The sequence below is a fragment of the Cryptomeria japonica genome, chromosome 5 (genome assembly GCF_030272615.1).
Source record: "Cryptomeria japonica chromosome 5, Sugi_1.0, whole genome shotgun sequence".
NCBI classification, from domain to species: Eukaryota; Viridiplantae; Streptophyta; class Pinopsida; order Cupressales; family Cupressaceae; genus Cryptomeria; species Cryptomeria japonica.
In genome coordinates, this window is record NC_081409.1 from 123820339 (window position 1) to 123844192 (window position 23854).

At 36.4% G+C, this 23854-nt stretch overlaps 1 protein-coding gene across 1 annotated transcript in view; it reads right to left on the bottom strand.

Annotated features, from left to right (window-relative positions):
- Positions 1-23854, bottom strand: part of LOC131068386 (beta-galactosidase 8) — a 133430-nt gene that overhangs the window by 35068 nt on the left and 74508 nt on the right. Inside the window, exons 12-15 of the mRNA XM_058003565.2 lie at positions 22354-22565; positions 19817-19926; positions 14438-14547; positions 14039-14146 (exon numbers count right to left, since the gene is read on the bottom strand). Of these exons, the coding sequence (XP_057859548.2) occupies positions 14039-14146; positions 14438-14547; positions 19817-19926; positions 22354-22565 (540 nt within the window). The remainder of the gene's footprint in view (positions 1-14038; positions 14147-14437; positions 14548-19816; positions 19927-22353; positions 22566-23854) is intronic.

Sequence of the window (23854 nt, forward strand, 5' to 3'; positions counted from 1 at the left end):
CTCTCAAGGCAAGAACATACCAATTCATCCTCCATCAAGCCAACGCCTAGCCAAAGTAAGGAAGAAAACAAGAGTTATAAGGATTTTCGCTCTAGACCCTTTGGAAGGGTCAGGAGCAAAAATCATGTTTTGACCTTGATTCTTGATTTTTCCAATTCCAATCCTCTTTGAGAGGCAAACATAGATCCTTCCTCTTGCATCTCCACCAAGATCCTGACTTTGGCTAGAGGGAAAATGAGTGCTTTCAAGAATTTCGCTCTGGACTCTTTGGAAGGGTCAAGAGCGAAATTCATGTTTTAGGCTAGAATTCCTCATCTTTCAATCTTTACAAGGTTAGAACATTCAAAAACACCTCCAAGCATGCCTTAGGAACCAAGAGCTTGGTCTAGACAATGAAGAAATTGAGGTCTTCAAGGATTTTCACTTTGGACCCTCTGGAAGGGTCAGGAGCGAAAATCACTTCCCAGGTTGATCTTCATCTTCCTTTCAACTCATTCTCATACAAACTTGGTCAATTCAACTTCCTTTCATCGCAATCAAGACAAATCTCCATCCAACTGGATCTAGGCGAGGTCAAACTAGGTTTCAAGGTCAAAGGAAGGCAAAAAAGGAATATTTCCCTCTAGACCCTTTGGAAGGATCAGGAGCGAAAATCTTCATTTGGGCTAAAATCTTTCATCTCCTCCACCTCAAGTCACTCCCTAAGGCTAGAATATGTCAAACACTTCCATACATGCCTTAGGACTCAAAACTTGGCCTTGATAAGTGAGAAATTGAGGTTTATAAGGATCTTCGCTCTAGACCCTTTGGAAGGGTTAGGAGCGAAATCCCTACTTCAGGCTAATTTCCGTCATTTTGTAGTCTTAAACATCCTCTCCAAGGCAAACATGCATCCAAACCTTCTCAACTGTGCCTCAAAAATCCAAAACTTGGCCATATGAAAGAGAAAAATAGAAGAAAAGGTGAATTTCGCTCTGGACCCTTTGGAAGGGTCAGGAGCGAAATTCTCAATTTGAGCTAATCTTTCACTTGCTTCCTCCTTTTCATGCCTTGGACGCACTTTGCTAGGCCTCCTTCCATCCTGATCCTGCAAATCTACCCTTTAGGTCGACATTTAGCCCAAGAATTTCGTGAAAAATAGGGTTTTACATGAATTTCACCCTGGACCCTTTGGAAGGGTCAGGAGCGAAAATCATGTTCTAGGCTTGATTCTCCTTCCAACTTATTTGACCTTGCCTTGGACATGATCCTAGACAGATTTCCTTCCATACCTTTCGCCAATTTTCTCAACCACTCACTAACTTCCTCGAACTCGAACAAGACACAACCAACAAAACCAAGCCTAAGGAAGACCTTGAAAAAAAAACCCTAACTTGGATCATCCACTGAATCATCCTAGCTCAAGCAGAGCCTGCTATCTAACGATCCCCCTGACAACACTCATCATGCAAAGGCCAAAAGACAAACCCTAAAAACCTAGAAAGCAAACCCCAGAAAGCAAAAAAGTAGGGGTCCCCATTTGCATGGGGTGATGTGTGAATACATCACAACACATGCCTACATCATCAAGTCATCCATGTGTGAGATTGAAAATCTATATTTGATGATGATCGTATTGATGGCTTTGGAGTCCATGCATGTCCACTATCCATCCTTCTTTGGTGCTAGCACTACAAGTACTATGTATGGGTTAGACTTTCTATGGTTACCCCCTTTGCAAACAATTCCTCCACTTAAGTTCTTATCTCCTCACTCTCCTATGGCATCATCCTACAGGCTGCTTAGTTCGGCAAACTAAACCTAGGAATTAGGTCCATCACATGACTGATGTTGTACATGAGTGGTAGGCCATTCAACATATACTCGAAATGATGTCCTTATACTCACCCAATATCTCTCATACGTAGTATGGCATCTCCTTTTCTTTTGCACCATTTGAGCCTTCTCATTGTGCAAGTTTCAAGATGAATGCCAAACATACGCACTCTTTCACCTCTTTCATAAATTGCTTCCCTAAAACGAATACTCAAGGGTTTCTTTCCACTTTTGTTCCCTAATCATTTAGTGGTGCCAACTTATAATTTTTGTCATCCTTCCACATGTATGTCTTTGTATGCCTAGCATGTTGCATTTTCCTATCACCAAGCAACACAAAGCACCAATCCATCAACATAATGTCACACAAAATTTCATCTTCATATCTACCAATCTTGACCTTGGCCTTGCATTGCTCATTTACCAACTACTAGTTTCCTCTCAACAAGTATTACATCTTGTAGAGTGTAGGATGCACAATTCTCATTGAGCATAGCTTCTTAAACATCTAATCCAAAAGGAGATGATTTACATTGTTGACATCTATGGTCATCTTACAACACTTACCTCCTGACTTCAAAACAATTCTAAAGAGATTCTTCCTCTGCATTGGTGTGTTTTTCTCCTTTGTAAATTTCATCAATGCACTATGTCATGAGAACTTCACTACTGGTTTCTCTATGCCACTGATCGATGTACTATTCCTTGGGCTACTTTCAACAACATGGTTGCTTGCCTTAGTTCTAGGACTAGTGCTACTCTATTGCACTTGGGGGTACTTGAATGTGCAATACACAATCTCTACACATCTAAAACATGTTCTTGAGAAACTTCCCTACTATCCACATCCTCTTCATCAAAAGAAATATCTCTTCCCTAGAATGTCGTCTCATCCTAGCAATGTGCTCACCTCTCTTCTATGTCTTTGGATTGACTCTTCATTGTTGTTACACATTATGATATTCCTTCCACACACAAACTTCCCTTGCTTCATGTGGCATTTTCTTGTCTTCATGACAACCTCTCTTTAACCTTCGATTTGCATTGACATGTCCCCTCCACAAACTTAGGAGTCACAATCCCAAACTCGTCTTGAATGTTAAATCACATACCATTTACATACCTTGCAAATTTATCTACACCATCCTCGATATGAGCAAGACAAAAGGTTACCTAATAGAACTCATCCATGTAATCTTTGACACCCACCTTCCTTCCAATCTTGGCAACTGTATGCTTCTCCTTTCCTTGTTAAGCATTCTTCATCTTCAAAGGTCTTCTAACATTGTAGTTGTTTGATAGAAGGCATGAGGAATGAGCATGTTGTAGAGAGTACATGAGGAAATGAAATGATGCACAAAGCAAAGGCGACAAAGCTTGAAGACATAATAAGATATCTCCATCTATGGATGGACGAGATAGTGAATGCTTGATGCTTAGAAATAGATGCAAAATTTATAATATATTTGACAACATGCTTGGCTAGATGAAGCAAGGTATTCATAGAAAGGACCCTAATTTGAGACTACATGAGAAGCATATTAAGCCGATTGTGACACAAAAGTGGAACACTATGAGCACCCTACTTCATATGGCAACCTATGCTCTATGTCTCAAATGGTTGCAGCAAAGGCTGGAAGAGTGCCTCTTGTGATGATGAAAAGATGAAAGAAGAATTCATGAAGACCTTTCAAAAGATGTATAGCATTAAGGAGGAAACTTTACCTCATATGTAATGGACTTACTTCTTCAAACTTCAAGATCCAATATTCAACAAACCAAATGCCGGACAAATAGAGCTACGTAAGCTCAATCCAACCATTTTGGATGGTAGACTTGGCACAGCAAGGATGCCTTGGAGTTAAGAATACTTGATATTCACCTATTTTCACAAGTTGTTAGTTCCTCTACTAAAAAAATGTAATGATCAATACATAGCTTCCTCTGATCTATCAAGACAAAGAAGCTTACCTCTCAAAAAGCCAAGATATTGGTGGACATGCATAGTACTTTATGACTTTGGAATCAACAAACCCTAAATATTGCCAAACTCCAATGGCACATTATGATGTTGATCTCAAATGAAACACAAATTGATGAGAACACAAAAGAGGACCTGGTATGGGTAGCAATGGATGAGGTTGTCCCTCATATTTGTTGAAATAATAGCTAGTTCGGATTACCTTGCAAATAAAATATAAGTATTTCTTGTATTGGGCTGGGCCCAAACGCATTATGTAACTTGTATTAAACCTGGCCCTAAATGTAACGTATGGAAGTTGTTTCAATGTAACTTGGGGGCTGACCCTATAATGGGCGCCTCCTCAAGAGCATTATATTATTATTAATTATTCTCCTTGAGAGCCGACCTAGGATAAATTGGGTGGCCAAAGTCACATATATAAGCAAGGCTCATTCATGCTTCAAGATATATTATTTTCATGATTCACCGAAAGCATAAAACAGTCTATCACCTACAGCAGCGAATATATTCTAAGACAGCGAATCTCATCTCCAAGAGCAGTGAATCCATTCAAGGGCAGCGAATTCATTTTCAGGAACAGCGAAATTGTCTTCTTATTCTGCAACTTGTCTCCTTGTCAAGCGAATGGTCTTCATACCAACGAATTGCCTTATCTGATTAGCGAATCACCTCCAGTCAAGGATACTGCAGATAAGTTTGCCCTAGTTCAGTTTTACATGCTGCTGTTCATTCTATTGTGCATGCCCTAGTTCAAATTTATATTCTGTTGTTAATATTGCTTCAAGCGTTGAAGCAAAATTGTAAGACATTCTGATTATTGCCTAATACAAACTGAGATTTGTTGCTGGGTTTTTCACCTCCAAGAGGGAGGTTTTCCCAGGGTACTCGTGTGTTTTGTATGTTCATTGTGTTGATTTTGTTAATTGCTATCAGTCTGATCTAAAAATAACATGGTATCAAAGCCTTAGGTTCATTACAAAGTAATCAGATTATCAGTTATCCTTCACTTTCAGTTTATTGTTTTAGTTTTGCAAGATGGTTACAGGACTAAAGGTAAAGGACAGACTTGATGGTGCTCTCAATTTTACTTCTTGGAAAGTCCGTGTTCTTCTTGCCCTTGAAGAGATTGAGCTGTTACAGTTTGTGGAAGACAAGGATCTGCTTGAACCATCAGATCCAGATGAGTTAAAGCAGTTCAAGAAGAATGCTCTTAAAGCAAAGAAGTTCCTAATTGATTCTGTAAAGGATCACCTTGTTCCAGTCATCTCCAAGTTACCTTCAGCCAAGGAAATGTTCAAACACCTAGAAGGGATGTATGAAATCAACAACATCAGTCGGGCACTTACTCTAAGGCAGTAACTTCTTCAAATCAAGATGAGCAAGGGAGATTCAGTGATGTCCTTCTTCATGAAAATTTCAGAATTAAGGAACCAACTCAGCTCCATTGGAAGTGAAGTAGTGGACAAGGATATTGTCATGATTGCATTAAATGGTCTCCATGATTCTTGGGATCCATTCATTCAAAGCATAAGCGAAAGAGCTGAATTTCCCTCATTTGATCGCCTCCAGTCTGATTGCATTCAAGAGGAATCACGGCAAGCTGCAAGAGGAATGCTCAAGGGCACTCATGGAGGTGACCATCATGTGCTTGCATCTCAACATGTCAAAAGAAAGGGTGGTCATTGGAAGAAGAACAGCTTCAAAAGAGATAGAGACTTCAGACCTCCTGCTGCTCACAATTCAAGGAAGAAGCCAAGGGATCTTTCACGTATCCGTTGCTTCAAATGTGATAAGTTTGGACACTATGCTAAAGAATGTCAGAATCTGCCCAAGCAAGGAGAAGCGAACCTGAATGAAGTTGCAAATTTGAAGGATAACGAAGACTTCCTCTTCATTTCTGCCTTATCCAACAATGTGCCAACTGACAGCAACACTTCGTTGATAGACAGTGGTGCATCCAGGCATATCACAGGATACTAGGAGCACCTCTCAGACTTAATGGAGAAAGAGTCCAATCTTCATGTGGTAATTGGTGATGATGCCCGATATTCGATAAGAGGTTTTGGCAATACTTCTTTAAATTTAGAATCTGGTATCTCCTTGCATCTTAGTGATATTTTATTTGTTCCTGGAATTAAAAGAAATTTAATTTCCATTTCTGCCCTAGAAGATAAAGGTTATCAAGTAGCATTTTTTGAGGGTAGAGTACTTGCATGGCCTAACAAATCTAGTTTTAAATCTGCTTGTATTATTGGAAAAGATATGATAATTTGTATAAGCTTTCAGCTAATCCAGTTCGAGAACTCATTCATGAAGCTCCCGAATCTAGTGAGCTATGGCATAGAAGGCTTGGCCACCTTCACTTTCAGGCACTTCCCTCACTTGAAAAGATGGTTAAAGGTATGCCTAAACTTAGTCATTTTCATGATGATACATACAAAGGTTGTGCATTAGGTACAAACACTAAAAGTCCATTTCATAAAAGTGAAAGTAGAGCTAAGGAAAAATTAGCACTTGTTCATTCTGATTTATGTGGACCCATGTTTGTTCCTTCACCTAGCGGATTTGTATACTATATTACATTTATAGATGATTTTCTAGAAAGACTTGGATTTACTTTCTAAAATCTAAAGAATCTGATGAAGTGCTAAGTAGATTTAAAGAATTTAAAGCCCTAGTTGAAAACATGTCTGGTAAAAGGATTAAAGTGTTAAGATCTGACAATGGAGGTGAATACACCTCAAGTAGTTTCTGTAAAGCGGAAAATCGAACCCTAGGTGTTCTCCCCCACTCCAAGGAGAAAGGGGATCACTAGGATTGACGGTTTTCACTTAGGAGGGACTTTACATTCAAAAGAGGGGTTGAAACCCACAAGGTCCAATCCCACACAATGCAGGATTGGATTCTAAATGAGTTTCAAGGGTTGAGACATCAAGGATACCCTCTTTTGTAAAGAATGTAGATAGAAGATTGAACTAGGAATGTATGTAGAAGCAAGAAAGATTCGCTTATAAACGGAGATAGGAATATAGGATGAAGCTGCGGACCTGGAATTAGCAATAAAATGTCGAGATGATGCTGTTCTGCAAATTCGAGCGAAAGTTGACGGGACGATGGCGCCCGGCGTGCACACGGTCCTCCGAAAAATCCGCGAAATGAAGGGGGATCTGTTCGTCTCTGCACAAGGATTCCAGATCTTCAATTACAGCCGCGTACCTGCAACCTACACACAGAAAAGCGAGGACGATTGGGGGGTTAGGGATTAGGGGTTTGCCTTTAGGTCAAACCCCGGTTTTGGAATTAACCAAGAAATGAGAATGCTGTAAATGTAAATGTTTGTAATGTAAACAAGTACTGATACCTTGTTGTAAGAATGTTTGTATTCTTACATGCGAAGGTGTAAATGTTGTTGTATGTTGTATGTTGTATGTGGTATGTGATCTCCTCTTCAATGGTTGAATCCTTGTCTTGAATGCAACACTTAGCCTTGAATGGAGACTTAGAATGATCAATTGCTTGAAGGAATGCTTGAATGCTTGAATGCTTGAATGTTTGCCTAGCGCTTTCGCCTCTTGTACACATATGTCCTTCCTTCTCCAAATGGGAGAGGAAATGTAGTTTATATACTTGCCAATTAGGGTTGATAGATTGATTTTTCCGACCTTAGGCCGACCTGGGAAGATTATTTTCCAATTTGCAAACATAAAGACCCGAGACCCAAAAGAGACCGGGCCCAAAAATAGGGCCAGGGACCAGGGCGTTGGGCGCCATGGTCCCACCTCCAGGGACAGCAGGGTGCAAGGAGGATCAGGCCAGGGTGCTGAAAAATGCAGTTTTTGATGTCATGAACAAGTTTCGGGGTCTCCATTCAGGTTCAGTGTTGCGCCGCCATCGTGAAGACCCAAATGCAGTCGAAATTGCAAGTGTCGCAATTTTAGGACACTACAGTTTCAATGACTTTTGTGTAGAGACAGGAATTAAGAGGGAGTTTTGTGTTCCCTACAATCCTCAGCAAAATGGTGTGGCTAAACGAAAGAATAGAGTCATTGTTGAAGCAGCTAAAGCAATTATTCATGATCAGGATCTCCAAACCTTCTTATGGGCTAAAGCATCCAAGACTGCTGTATACATTCAGAACAGATGCCCTCACCGTGTCCTGAAGAACATAACTATTGAAGAGGCCGTCACTGGAGTCAAACCGGATATCAATCACCTAAGGATTTTTGGAAGTCCTGTCTATGTTCATGTGCCAAAGGAAAAGAGAACTAAGCTAGAGCCATTCGGGAATAAAAGGTATCCTTGTTGGATACAGTGAATCCTCCAAAGCATTTTGTATCTACATTCCAAGACAAAGGTATATTGAGGTAAGTAGAGATGTTACGTTTGAAGAAAATGTTGCTTTTAAGAAATCTAAAGGTTCCCTTGTCAATGATGATAGAGAAGTTAATGATAATCAAAACATGGATATTGATACTAACCCTGAGACTCACAAGGAGTCTACTGAGCCTCCCGAACCTATTGAGCATGGTGATCCTCCTGAGCCTCTGGATCCAACTGATGGACCTAAAGATATTGCAATTAGCAAGAAAAGGCCACTTTGGGTTAGGAGCACAATTCAAGAAGCAGAAAAGTTTGCAGCTCCTAGTGGCACTTTTAGAGAAAGTAGGAGACCTCAAAAGTTCTCCAACTATGTTGCAATGATGTGCAACATCATTGAGACTGAACCATCCAACATAGAAGAAGCTATGAACCAACAAGCATGGAAACTAACTATGGACGAAGAGTACCAATCCATCATCAAGAATGATGTCTGGGATATTGTGCCTAGACCTAAAAGTAAGTCTGTTGTTTCTTCTAAATGGTTGTTTAAAATTAAACATGCTGCTGATGGTAGTATAGAGAAATATAAAGATAGATTTGTAGCTCGTGGTTTTTCTCAAAAGGAAGGCATAGATTATGAAGAAACATTTGCTCCTGTTGCTAGATATACTTCTATTAGAACTATTATAGCCATTGCTACAGCTAATGGTTGGAAGTTACATCAAATGGATGTAAAGACTACCTTCCTTAATGGTGTCATTGAGGAAGAAGTCTATATTGAGCAACCAGAAAGATATGAGGCTTATAATAGAGAATCTCATGTATGCAGATTAAAGAAAGCTCTTTACGGCCTCAACCAAGCTCCTCGAGCTTGGTATTAAAGAATTGATGAGTACTTGGTTAGTTTAGGGTTTTGTAAGAATGATGTTGATCCTACCCTTTATTTTAAAGTATTTAATGGTGAAATGTTAATTCTGGTTTTATATGTAAGTGATTTATTTCTAACTGGCGAAGATAGTCTCATCATTAGGTGTAAGAAAGAATTAGCTACTGAATTTGAAATGAAGGATCTAGGTCTAATGCATTACTTTCTAGGGTTAGAAGTGTGGCAAAGACCTAATGAAATCATTCTAAGTCAAGGAAAATATACTGTTGATATTTTGAAGAGATTTGGAATGTTGGATTGCAAACCTATGTCTACTCCTATGGAAACTAACTTGAAGAAATTGCGTTTATCTGCAGCTAACTCTGATTTTGCAAATCTTTCTGAGTACAGGCAGTTGCTTGGATCATTGATGTATCTGGTTAACACTAGACCAGACATTTGTTATGCAATGAGTGCACTCAGCCAGTTTATGAACAAGCCAAAGCATGTTCATCTTGTTATAGCCAAACATATTCTGAGATACTTGCGTGGAACTGTTGGCTATGGGCTAAAGAATCCAACCAACACTACCGTTACCTTGGAAGGTTACTCAAATTCTGATTAGGCAGGATGTGTTACCGATAGGAAGAGAACTTCAGATATCTGTTTCAGTTTCGGTTCTGCTGTGATTTCCTGGGCCAGCAGGAAACAGTCCTCAGTAGCCTTGAGTACTGCAGAAGCTGAGTATATTGCATCGAGTGTTGCATCGAGAGAAGCAGTGTGGCTTCGAAAGCTTCTTGCTGGGTTGTTTGGACAACCTTGGGAGCCCACAGTTATTCATTGTGATAATCAAAGTCGTATTAAAATGTCTGTTAATCACGTGTTTCATGACAAATCAAAACATGTGGAAATTCACTATCACTATGTTCGTGATATGGTACAAAGAGGTGCCTTACAGCTTAAATATGTCAGCACTGATGAGCAGGTTGCAAACATTCTCACCAAGCCCCTTGCTCGTATGAAGTTTGAATACTTCAGAGATAGGCTTGGAATTGTGGAGAATCCAGCTATCACTGAGAGGGAGTCTCAGTCTCAGTGATGCATTAAGTTGCATCTTCCACCCTCTGCGCGCAATGCATGGTGGAGTCACCCTCTGCGGGCAATGCAAAGTGACAGTATATCCTTCTCTGGGAGAAGGTTGAGATGAAAGACCTCTTCCACCCTCTGCGGGCAATGCTAGGTGGATACATTCTCTACAGACAATGCAAGATGGAAAGTTTTGTTGTTTTCTTGCAAGTTACATTCATCCTCTACGGGCAATGCAAGGTGGATACATCCTCTACAGGCAATGCAAGATGGAAAGTTTTGTTGTTTTCTTGCAAGTTACATTCATCCTCTGCGAGCAATGTACGATGAATCTCATAAAGAAGTCCATGATGCATGATTATACTATACCTGACTGAATCCTCTCTAGCTAAGAGGGAGTGTTGAAATAATAGCTAGATTGGGTCCTTGCAAATAAAATATAAGTATTTCTTGTATTAGGCTGGGCCCAAACGCATTATGTAACTTGTATTAAACCTGGCCCTAAATGTAACGTATGGAAGTTGTTTCAATGTAACTTGGCGCTGACCCTATAATGGGCGCCTCCTCAAGAGCATTATATTATTATTAATTATTCTCCTTGAGAGCCGACCTAGGATAAATTGGGTGGCCAAAGTCACATATATAAGCAAGGCTCATTCATGCTTCAAGATATATATTTTTCATGATTCACTGAAAGCATAAAACAGTCTATCACCTACAGCAGCGAATATATTCTAAGACAGCGAATCTCATCTCCAAGAGCAGTGAATCCATTCAAGGGCAGCGAATTCATTTTCAGGAACAGCAAAATTGTCTTCTTATTCTGCAACTTGTCTCCTTGTCAAGCGAATGGTCTTCATACCAGCGAATTGCCTTATCTGATTAGCGAATCACCTCCAGTCAAGGATACTGCAGATAAGTTTGCCCTAGTTCAGTTTTACATGCTGCTGTTCATACTACTGTGCATGCCCTAGTTCAGATTTATATTTTGTTCTTAATATTGCTTCAAGCGTTGAAGCAAAATTGTAAGACACATTCTGATTATTGCCTAATACAAACTGAGATTTGTTGATGGGTTTTTCACCTCCAAGAGGGAGGTTTTCCCAGGGTACTCGTGTGTACTGTATGTTCATTGTGTTGATTTTGTTAATTGCTATCAGTCTGATCTAAAAATAACAATATTGGGAGTGATTCAAACTCAGACTCCAATTTTAATGCAAAGTTACTAGATGAAGATTAGATGCAGTAGAAGATTTTCTATGTTTTGTCATTTTTGTAACTTGTAACCTTTGGATATTTTGTTGTAATTTCTATATGATATTTATGTCGATTGACAATAAAATTTTGTTAACCTGTGTGCTCACTCATATGAATTCTCAATTTAGCTCTAATGTTATGTAATATGATTCTATAATGTATATGATGAATGCCTTACATATGAATAATTGAAATTTGCTATATTTTTTAGTTTTTTCCTATTTTTTAATTAGTATCCCTTAAAAATATCCTTGATGTCCCTCCCAGGCCAAAAAAAGCATCCCATCATCCCCTACCATCCCCATCCTAAAAAGTCCATGGACTTTGCCCTCTTTGCAAGCCATAAAGAAAAATCTCCTATATTTTTTGAATTTTCCCTATTTTTTAATCAGTGTCCCTTAAAAAAATGCAGTGAACCATGGGGACACATCCACATTCAAAACTGTGCATTTCTAGGATGGGAACATCTTTGGGATGTGGAGACGGGGATGTAATGCCCCCCTGTTGTCCCACCACTGCCGTCGGGCCGTCGGAGACTTGCTGGAGATGTCAAGGATGTCTAGAGATCTCTGGGATGTCTCAAGGACACCCAGGAGTTCCCTGGCCGTCCTAGGGACACCTAGGAGTCTCCCATAGCCCCCACTCAAAAAATCTATCCTTTAGCAAAAAATGGTGAAAATGGAATCCTTGTCTTTAGTCAATCTCATTCTCTTCATCACGTCTTTTTTCTTTCTTATACTTTAAGTAATATTTCATGTATACATTGGTAGGACGTGTGAAAGTGGTTTCAAATCTCTAAGAGTTATAATGCAAATTTTAGGTTTTAGCAGATTTATAAATTTTCAAACCTAGTCAAATTGCAATAATCAGCATTCTCTCGCTCTCTCTACCTCACTCTTTCTATCTCCCCTAAACACTAGACCTATCTCTCTTCCTCTATCCCCTCTCTCCACCTCTCTCTATCTCACTCTCTTTTCTCTTCCCCCAAATCTAGACCTATCTCTCTACATCTCTCTCTTAGCCCCTAACCCCCGCAAGGGGTGCTACCCTCAACCTCATTTTAGTGTTGCCCCCAAACCCCCATGAAACTATAAATCTAAGCAAGTTATAGGCCAGTGATGAATCATTATCATAAAAATCTACATAATACATATCCCTTGGTTGTGAATCTCTGCATGTTCACAGTCAAAGCCATAATCAAGACCCCCGCAATGGGCGCTATGCCTTGACCCCAAATATCCACCCACCATTCTTATTGTTTATGCAATAATTTCCACATTTTTTTATGTTTTTAACTTTTAAAATTATTAGTTTAAAACTTTAAATCTCACTTAGTATGCCAAAGTTTCATTTGCAAATAATAATACTTATTCTTGGTTTGCCCTTTGTTCCCAAAGTTCCAAAACTCTGCCCACCATAGGTAATGATCAAATTTTAAATTTTCAATGCAATCATTTTCATGTTTTTGACGTCTATTAGTGTAAACTTTACATAGTGTGGCAAAGTTTCATTTATAGTTCTTATACTTATTCTTTACACATCTTTTCATAACTAAAATTTTCAAGTACTATATGTATTTCTAGGTGTGAGTAATTGAATGCTCATTGGGATTCCTTGCTGGGTCACATATCTTCTTTACCTAGGCATGAATCTCCTGGAACTAACCGATGCCACTATATCCTCAGAAAACGGCTCATCTTCTGAGAAAAGTTGCTGAATATCAATGAGAAGGTGAAGTTTGCTGGGACATGCTAAATCTGATGCCAGTTGAAGACATTGAGGGACTGCCCTAGTAAAATTACTAGCTTTTACTTTCAGCTGGCATGGTATTGTAAGATTACTATATGTAAAGGAAGGTTGACTGCTGCATAGGAGCCTGCACGTGGGAATCGGAGAGACCAATGCTGCATATATATTCTCCATTATTTGCTGGTCAACTTCTGTAGCCTGCTGACAACATAATCTGCTATTTAATACCTTCATCAATGGCAGATTTTGATGTGAAAATCAGGTCAGAAATATGCTACTGCATTGTCGTCGTATTCTGAAATTAACTGCAACTTGAATTTGTAACATGGAAGTGGTGATTTCAAAGAAAAGAAATCTTTATTATTTCTGTTATGAAAGGTATTTGTCTTCTACTTGTTCATGAGTTTGTAATCCAAGAATTACAAATTAAAAACTGTCAAAATAAATATCAAACTCAGCACATTATACAGTCACACCATCGCATAGAAAGAAAAAGGCAAAAATATTTGGGAGAGATTGTGGAAGGTAAATTAGTATATTACACAAGCATTATGAATGTCATTTGAAAACTCTACCAATCAGCGACATAGCTAAAGACAAACTGCAAACCTTCATCTGGACATTCATGTAAACTGTTTGACAAATTGTCTGAGGTGAAAAAGTGCAAAAAAGTTGGTAAGAATCAGTGTGGGTCATTTCATAGAGTCCATCTGAAAATCATTATTTGTGCATTCAAGCAACTCTAGCTATAGTTAATCACATTATGAAGTTAGACATCAGCCCACTATACAAATTTTCTTTAAAATCTATTTTCATGATACTCCACATTTTCTTAATATTATACTTCAATAATTCTATGGATATATATGCAGATAATATTTTGTATAAAGTGCAAATTGTGTTTGTAGCATAAATAAACCTGATGTTTAAATTTCAAATTAAATCATGAGCATAAAACACACCTGATATGTCCATAACTCTTCTGACAAGTCATGAGTGCCATCTTTAAACCCTTGGATTGCTACATTGCTTATTCCTGCACTCTTTCGCTCAAAATGCGCCCCCGAATTCTTTCAATTTCAAAATATGAGCAATCAAGCTGCCATGTTAAGAACTTCTTGCATCCAAGCGCTTTAAAAAATAAATATACAGTAGCATATATGTAAGATTACAAGATGTGCAATTATCAATTGCAAATTAACACAACAAATTTATGTTTCATTGTATTAAAATACTCGTAGTAAACCAGACAGCATGGTCAAAAGTCTTAACTTCAATTCCATATTCATTAACAGTCATAAAAGTAGAAACAAAGGCTCAAAAAGCTCAGTGAAATCCTTAATTGGAATTGCAATCCTTACCGGCAATCCAACCATCACACTAAGTATAGCTATATCGTTTTTCCCAGGGCTTAGAGAAATGGGTATCTCAACATTGAAACTTGGACTTGTTTTATTTCCATTTGCACTTCCTGCATCATAAATTAAGTTTAGTAAGGTCTTCAATAACATTTTCAAATTTGTCCATGAAACAAAAACAGACATGAAAACCTTCAATGCACTAATATGACTTTAAACTTTACATTACAGATGGCTTGGACTTCGATTGCACTTAACTTATGACAGTTGAAGAAACTTAAAGGATGGATTGTACCAGCAGACTGGCAGCCAAGAATCAACTTTGAAATTTAAGTCAAAACTTGAGCAAACAATAAACAACCATTGTAGGGTCTCTAAAGACCATTTCTTGAGAACTTGCTAATATTCTTATTTATTTTCTACCAAACATGTAAGGATTTTGTTTCTCAAATCAAAATGAATGATAGATAATTTTTTTCATGTTTAACTTAAACATTGGAAATTTCATTTCATCCATGTATATCAAAATATGCAAATAAGGTCAAGGAGAAAGCAATTCCAGTTACAAACAACAGTAATCTAAACCATATCTGGACCTGGATTGGTTTTAGCAGTCAATCCATAAACTGAGTATAAGGCCCAAAATTTAAGCTGCCTAATCAGACAAAGGCCACAACTAACAACTATAGAGCCACAAATAAGAACTGACTCTGTGGAGCATGTATTAGAAAAACCAGAGGCTCTATGGCTGAGCATGATATCCACGATTCTAAACTGGTCCCCATGAATGATAATTAGTTTCATAGAGCTTACATGGGCAAATCTAAGGCTCTATGATCAAACTTTGTTTTCAGATTCTGTGTTAACAAATGTGACACTATAAAACTCATAACAAATAACACACAAACAACATAGTTCATTCATCATTGTACTAAATTGAATGCCCTCCTACTAATGCTTTGGAGGCTAACCAAATAGAACCCATGTTGGCATAGTTAGTGTTGTAATGACTTGAGATTGAGTCGTTAGCAGTTGCGTTAACAATAATACTAAGTCTTGTCAGTCAAATAGCAAGAATTATGTAAAAGTAGGGACACTAAATATTGGGTCCTCCCTATTAGGAGTAAATTGTATTTTAACACTACCAGTTTATGAAAGCTTTGATCATTTTAGATTTTGTGCTATCAAACCTCAACATGACAGAGCTATAAATTATTAAAGTAATATTTTATTATTTTAATGGTCATTTAGGAATATTTAGTTTTCTTTAATTCTTTTAGATAGTTTCTATTTTTGTCGATTGTTTCGTTTAGAAACATCGATATGTTGTCTTTAAATGTAATCTTCATTTTCATTATTGAATATCCAATTACCATTTCATGGTATTAGAGTGGGACTAGTTTTAAAAAAAGATTCTTTAACAAAAAATTTTGAACAAAATCTTTAAAAGGTTTTCTTTCGGTCTGTGAAAATAAAAAATTCTGGAAAAATCATGGAATTTCAATTACAAATCCGCAGGGTTTATTTCTAACAATTTTTTTTTGGAATTTCAATTGCAAATCATGAAAGTTTTCTGGCAGCAGAAAAAGCTTTTTTGGAAAATCGCGTCGTTTTCTTTTGGGTCTGAAAATTGAGGATCTTTTTGCAACCTCGCGCCATAGGGTTTCAAAAATTCGCGTTGGCTTTTTTCATGCAATTTGGAGCCAAGGTGGATTTCTTTTGAGCGAAGGGTTTTCTATCTACTCTCCAAGCGAACCCTTTTTGGTCGCATCTGAAATCGTGACAGTTTTCCGCGTCGTGTTTTTTTCTGTTCATCACAAGTTTTTGTCTGTTCCAGACACCCTAATGTAGTTTACCCCCAAAACTCTACCATGGTTGACTATTGGATTAAGGAACCCCAATCTTAGTGAGGAGAATAAGGGTGGCAAGAAGAGGGGGAATAGCTATAGTATTCCTCACTAGGTACACCCCCTCATATCCGCTCTTGGGCCTAGGGTAGAGGATCGCTTCAGGCACCCTATCATGCCTCCCTATCCTAACTCTCCTATGATTGAATTCCATTACTGAATTAGATATACCTTATGGTTAAATTAATGTTCCTAACCCTAGTAGGAAAGATCTATGCTTTTCATTAAAAAAATGTTTCTAGTAGGGAAGATCTATTTTATGGATTATGTTTCAATGATTACCTAACATGTTTGCAGGTCTCAACTAGGTAAATGATATCGATAACTCTATTCCATTTCTTGTTTTACTTAAGATTGTGATTTAGGGCAAAAATTAGGGCAATTACAAAAAGGGGACATTACAATGACAAGATTCGTCAAATTTCAAGCATGAAATTTAAGTTTTGGCGAAAATTAAACTTTTGTATAAAATTCGCTTGAGATTTGTATGGAAAACATGGGACATGTTTTTATAAAATTTATTTTTTTGGAAATCACTTTTTAGGGTTTTTGAAAAGCATTTTTAAGTTTACAAGCTATTTTCTTCTAAAATACAACACTATCAAGCTACATTTGTTGTACAACTCCCATTTCCATCATGCAACTCTTATTCTTTTGTAGTTGCCCTTCTAGTGCAATTTCTTCAAGCTCCCTACAAGTTGAGACTCCATCTGCAACTGAGTCGCAACCTTGTGGGTGGCTTCTAGAAATGCAATTAGACGCCAAATTTTTTTTAGGGCTTTTTTTGTTTTTATAATTTTCTTTTTATGTTACTTTTCATTTATAAAATTTTATCAAAAACTTTAACGATGTATTTTATATTTTCAATAATATATGGTTATAACATTACAAATGATAAATATTAATTAATTTTAAATTAAATTTGCTATTAAAAATCTTAGCATTTATTATAGTTAAATTTAATATTTTTTTATTTTATTTTTATAGTTTTTTTAATTTTAATGTTAACATTTGATAGATTAAAACTATCATATTTTAAAACATATAATTCAGACTTTGAACTATTTATATATAAAAATTAACAAATTTAAATATTTAAATTAAAATTTTAAACTTAATAATATTGAGTTTTTTTTTATAAATTTAGTATCGTTTTATTTTATTTTTTATAGTTTTTATAGTTTTTATTTTTTTATATTAACATTCAATAAATCAAACTATCATATTCTAAAAAACATTAAATTTATGTAAGGCAAATTTAATGCCAATTTTTGTTTCAAATTTTTCCCCCTTGCCGAACTTCATTCCAATTTTATTGTTCTTGAACTCCAATTCGAATTCGAACATTATGACTTAGGTTCTAACTTCTATACAAGAAATCCATTTAGTTTGTATATAAACCTTATTACCCGATTCTGGAATTGTTAGGAGTCAAATTCTATACTCATTCTATGTCTAGAAATACGTGATAACGAAAATTTTGATGGAATAGAAAATTTTCTAAGTGAGTCAAATTCTAACAAAAACGCATCATAAATGCCATGTCCCCTTTCTAGAGTGGACATCAAAGACGTAGGAGTTGGCCTATCATTGGAGTCTCATAGGCTAGCAGAGGTTGATTGGGACTCATTCAGTGCATATAGTGACTGGATTTTGGCTTTACAGGCAGTTTGGAGCCAGTTTGGAGCAGTTCCTAGATTTTAGGGGATATTCCTAAATTTTAGGAGGTCGTGACAGTTGCCAGTCGTGAGGTTATTCAGGACCTTTCAGATGGTTTCAGTTTCAGGAGATTTGGGTGTGTTTCCTAGTTTCTAGGAGCATCCCTAGATTTTAGGGATGAGACTGCCAGTTGATCCATGATTTCCAACATCAGTCACAGACAGGTGACAGGTTCAGTTTCAGGCTTTTGGTGTGTTTCGAGCTTTCTGTAGCTATTTGGGTTATATTTTTAATATATTTAAATATTTCCCAAGTTAGCGTTTTAATATTTTAAATAAGGCTATGTCTATAGCCATTTCAGAGTAATAAGGGGTTTTTGGCTTCAGCTGGATTCGTATGCCCATGTGTTATAGCTCGTTGGAAAGGTCTTGAACTTTTCTAAATGATTTTCACTTGCCAGGGTCCTTTTGGCGCTTGGAGATATTTTATATTGAAAAAGTGGTGTTTTTTCTATACTTGGGTGCCCAATATTGGGAAATATGACTATACTAAACCGCACTTTTCATATATCTTTAGGGTTCGATTTGGAAGGAAAGAGATATAAGGAGAAGGAAACCTAATTTCTCATTATCTTTTACATATTGAAAACTTGTTTGGTGCGATATTGCTCTGGTAGAGCAATTCTTCAATCTGGGATGCAAACCCCATGATTGTTACTGGCTGGGACGTAGCCCTCAGCTATTGATTGGCAGTGGATTCTTTTGGCAGTGGCATCATTGGTCAGAGTGTATGCGCTATTCCTTGTGGAGATTCAGATTGCTTGGTGAGGGTTTCAGCAGGGTGGTTGAATTTCCTAGCTAGGGTGTGATTGTTTCAACTTGATGCCACCATTACAGTAGGTACACTTTACGTTGGAAGTGGTGAAGACTTTCATTCAGCCATAGCTGATGTTCTTGGTTTGTGTTCATCATCTACCCTTCAGTTGGTGCCATTATTGGATGTAAGCACATCCCCAGTGCGTAGGCACATCCTCAGTGCGTAGGGAATAATCTAGATATTATAAATCAGAAATCTGCTTGGTACGATTTGTATCAATTCTGATTTAATTGAATGTTCTTACTTGTTTCAGCTTCCTTCCTTATTTGCTGGTCTTTATTCATTACTTGCTTATATATTCAAAAAAATACAAAAAGAAACCAAACATTCTGCAACTTCTCTCTATTTTGTAAGACCATCAGCAAAATCACAGGAAAATATAGTTTATTATTTTAAAAATTACAGCAGATCAGCAAGGGGATCCATCAGGGATCTTTCAATAAACTGGACCGTGTTACACACCATATCAAATGACAAACATACACTCACATTGAAAAGTAAAAATAAACCAATGTTGTGGTGTAAAATTAGAAATAGTCATTCCTGAACATTGAGTACACATCTTGTCATCAGAAAAAATTCTTATAGGACATTACAATACTAAATAGGCCTCAAATTCTCTACCGCACACTTAAAAATCCAGAATGTTCTGCATCAATCATATTGCGTCTAATATTGGATAACAAGTACTTGTGAAGAACAAACAATTTTTATATAATTGTTTTTCAAATTTATCTATACCATAGTAAAATTAAATGCAAGCCAGCTTAACACGACAGAAACAGCAAATTTCTGAATTCTTTCAATGAAAACAATTTCAAAACATAGAGGAAACGGTTTCAACAGATTTTTACTATGCTTTATTGACCAGAGTGAGATGTCACTTTATCATAATAAGCAAACAGCTTAACAATTTGATCTCCAGAATTTTTCAAATTACCTACAAAATTATTGTTGAGGAAGACATGCACAGCATAACCATGAGACCCAATAGCAAGCAACGGTGAAATATTACTCCTTAAAAAGGGCTCATCTTCATCGACATCAACACTGCAATTCAGAGTTAGGAAATGAAATTCTATATTCAGCACAAAGTATTAACCGGATAATAAGACAATGCAAACTTTGTGCACAGATGATTCAAGCCACCATCAAATGCACATCAAATCATACCTTGAAAATAAACTGTAAGAATCATATTTTAAAGTATTTATTATTTTCTGTGCACCAGACATGTTTGTCTTAGAAATACTACAAATACTGAATTTCAATGTGCTTACAATACCCCTCTAAAAATATATAAGATTCTCTCCATTAATATTCATCGATAAGTGTTTTTTAAAATTTACTGGAAGATTCAGCTTTATTCAGGAGCATAACACTAATCAATTGGCTCATATATAGCTCTATTAACAAGAAAAAATGCTTATGAAAGGTTTGCGCCTAAAAGACAGCTATTGAAAATATCACCATTGATGGTCATAATAAAATAGTAAAGAAATGAAGCTAAATTTTTCTTCACTGGAAAGATGTGTTTGTATGGGCATATAGGGATCTCAAGGAATGTCACCAAAGCCTTGAATGCACAGAAATCCATCTGTGTCAGGTGCACAACTGCTAAGATGATACCAATGTACATAAAGAAAGTGTTGAATAGAAGTGAGAAATTAATCAATGTAGTGATCAGCATGGACAAATGGGTAATCTATGATCATGGATTAAGAGAGTTCAGATTGGCTTCTATGGAAATTTTAGGAGTCTAAATGTAGTGACAATCAAAGGCCTGTTTTCCATATCTTTTACTGGCTTTGTGTTGCAGGTAGTTGGAACTTGGGAGGCATGACATCTATTCATTTCTGGATGACTTTCATAGGTTGAGCCAAATAATTCTAGCAGATGAAGATAACTCAAAGATTGCCTCTAAGATAGAAAACAAGATTAATGTTTACAAACACATGTTCTCACACCACAAAACACTGGCAAAATTTATATGGATCATGAGAAACTGATGCAAAAACGATTGGACTTGAACAAATCAAAAGAGACTAAGATTAATGCATGCTAGATGACCAAAGTAATCCAACCACAGCATAAGTACTGGCACAACAAGCATTTCAGAAAAATGAACTTGAACAAATCAAAAGAGACTAAGTTTAATGCATGCTACATGACCAAAGTAATCCAACCACAGCAGAAATACTGAAACAACAAGCATCTCAGAAAGATGAACTTAATGTCAGGGGCACTAGTGTTGAAGTTTTATGGTCAATGAGAAACCAAAACAGTTAAGTTCAAGAGATGAAGATTCATGAGGTTCTCGACAATTGTGCAATGAGACTAGAGAATATTAATGGTATATCAATGCAAGAACATGATTAATGCCTCAAAATTGAAGCTTCATCATACATGGAGTTCAGCCATATCATTGAATTTTATGGATGTCAATTTGTGTCACATCAACTGTTACTCCTTTGATGTCATCAATCACACATCAGTACAAAATTAAAATAGCAATTTATATAGGAATCACAGGTTGAGTAATCATCTTGCTGTCCTATCCCCAAAACACCCTTTTTGGAGGCCCCACATCCCCAGAAATCTAGACATCCACAGATTTTTTTAGATTTACAGAACAAGGGGAGAAAAAATCGAAAGAAATGAAAATATGTATATTACTGAAAATGGAAAAAGTTTTAGTTTTTTGTTGCTTCTATACTTAAATCAATGAATGCTGAACAACAAATTTGATGCATTATATGAATGTTTCCACTTGAATTTTGATGTTGTGTACAACTAAACTTATAAATTTTGAAAGTCCGGTGTTCGGGACTAAGAAATTGCAGCTGGGGTCATTTAGTTCAGAGCTGGAATCATCCAATTTCAAGCTGAGAATTATAAATTACAAAAAACGAGAGTAAAGCATTCAGAAATAGAAAGAATTTCCTCTTAGGATAGATGAACATCAGAAATAGTTTGAGAAACAAAGTTGCAGATGGTTATTCTCCAGAGTCTGAGTGAAGAGAAACTACAGAAAGCAGAATATAAACACATGGATTAGGAAACATACACAAAAGAAATAAGATACACGAAAGCATCTGGAAATATAGTTTTTTTGTTAAAAAAATACTAAATAGCCTAATAGGCAAACATATTCTGTAAATGTTTCCCTGTACAAAAAAAGGTGATAATTCTGAATTCCTGTTAAACATAATCTATGGTTGTTTTCTCATTGACAACATTAAAAGCTTTTGGAGCCTTAACTGAAGTTTAATTTTTTACTCAAAATAAATGTGTTTAGTGAACTGTGCTTTTGCATTAAATAGCACATTGTGAATCCTTGGTTGCATCAAATGCTTATAGGAATGAAAACTTATAATTTCAAATATATTTATCGAGAAGTTTTTCATCGGTCAATAATTTCAGCTTTAATGCATTTCAATCATTTAGAGTGCCGGAATGAAAGAGACGGGGACTCACCTAATCAAATACCAAAGATAGTCTGTTGTGTCCTTAGTTGTACTAATGTGCTCCAAAAGACCTTTATTCTGAAATTGAGTATCTTCAAACCCTCCAATGTTCTCTTTAAATATTTTCCAACCAATCCCTTCCATGAATTTCTCACTTAATAATTTAGATGATTCAAGCTTCATCTGGGTATTTGATTTAAGAGAATACGGCTGGGCATTCACCTGTTACAAATCACCAGAAATTAATAATGATTTTTCATTGTTATTTGCATGTCACAATTATTACAAACAATGATTTAATAGTGTTGTCTTTAAAGCCAAACAAAACTAATGTTGCAACATGTTATGAAAGTAGGACGCCAGAAACAAGAAATGAAAATTTGAAAAACCAAAGACAGGTAAGGTCTGTTTTGGACAGAAAATTTGGTTATGTATCTATAGGAACTGGAAGCATAAGGAAACAAAGAAATGGAGTGAGAAAATAACAGAAACTTCAATGGAGTACCCAAGAAAAGACACAATCCATTGGCAGTTCAGTAATAAATGTAATTATATTTGTTCTTTACAGCCACCTTTCAAATATAATGGACAATTCATGACAATAATTAAAGATGTGGCAATGAAAATTGAAGTATCTATTTAAAGCACATAGCATACATTTCTAATTTCCATTGAGTAATTATATCATTTACGATGACTGTTTCTAAGTTGACAATGCCAAAATTACAAGATATGCAATGACCCGTGGACCATGATAATAGCAATATGTTGATGAATCATGTTGTATACATTGTACCATATGTCATATACAAGTTACAACATAGATAAAGAACTTTTTGTTTTGATTTTTAAATTGCAATCCACAAAATAAATGAATAACATGTAGATGTTCGAATTCCTTCAACATGATTAGTCCCAACTACATGTCTACTCAGGTTTGTCTTGTTATCATTATTAATGAGTGCAATATTACCCCCTATTTTCCCCATTCTTATTTCTCGTATTTTGGTATATTTTGGAATATGTATGTATATTGGAGTAGTGTATTGATTCATTGTATTAAGGATGAGGACTCTAGGTTTAGTATCCCCTTTGTAGCCAAGAAATCATACCACATGGTGAGCTTAGTACTTTGCAAGAACCCATTGATTTTGATTTTTAAACATAAGACACGATATTTCCAGCCCACTGTTGTAAATTTGAAAGTTTCTGTATTTTTGTATCAATGTTTTGGATCACACTTGATAAAAAAAATTCCTACACAGTTTTGATACAGAGACTTTCAAATTCAACAAAATTGTTTTGTCAATTTTACATCTGATGACATTTATTGCTATACTATGTGTTTTGATGATGACGATGTGGGAGTTGGCCAAACTTAGCAGATAAGACCATAGAGACATCAACAAAAATCCAGTCTTTCATTTCAAGTGTTATTCTTTCAATTTTCAATATTGATCCTTTACCTCCACTTGTACTTATGGACCAGTTAGTATTTCTCAAACTACAGT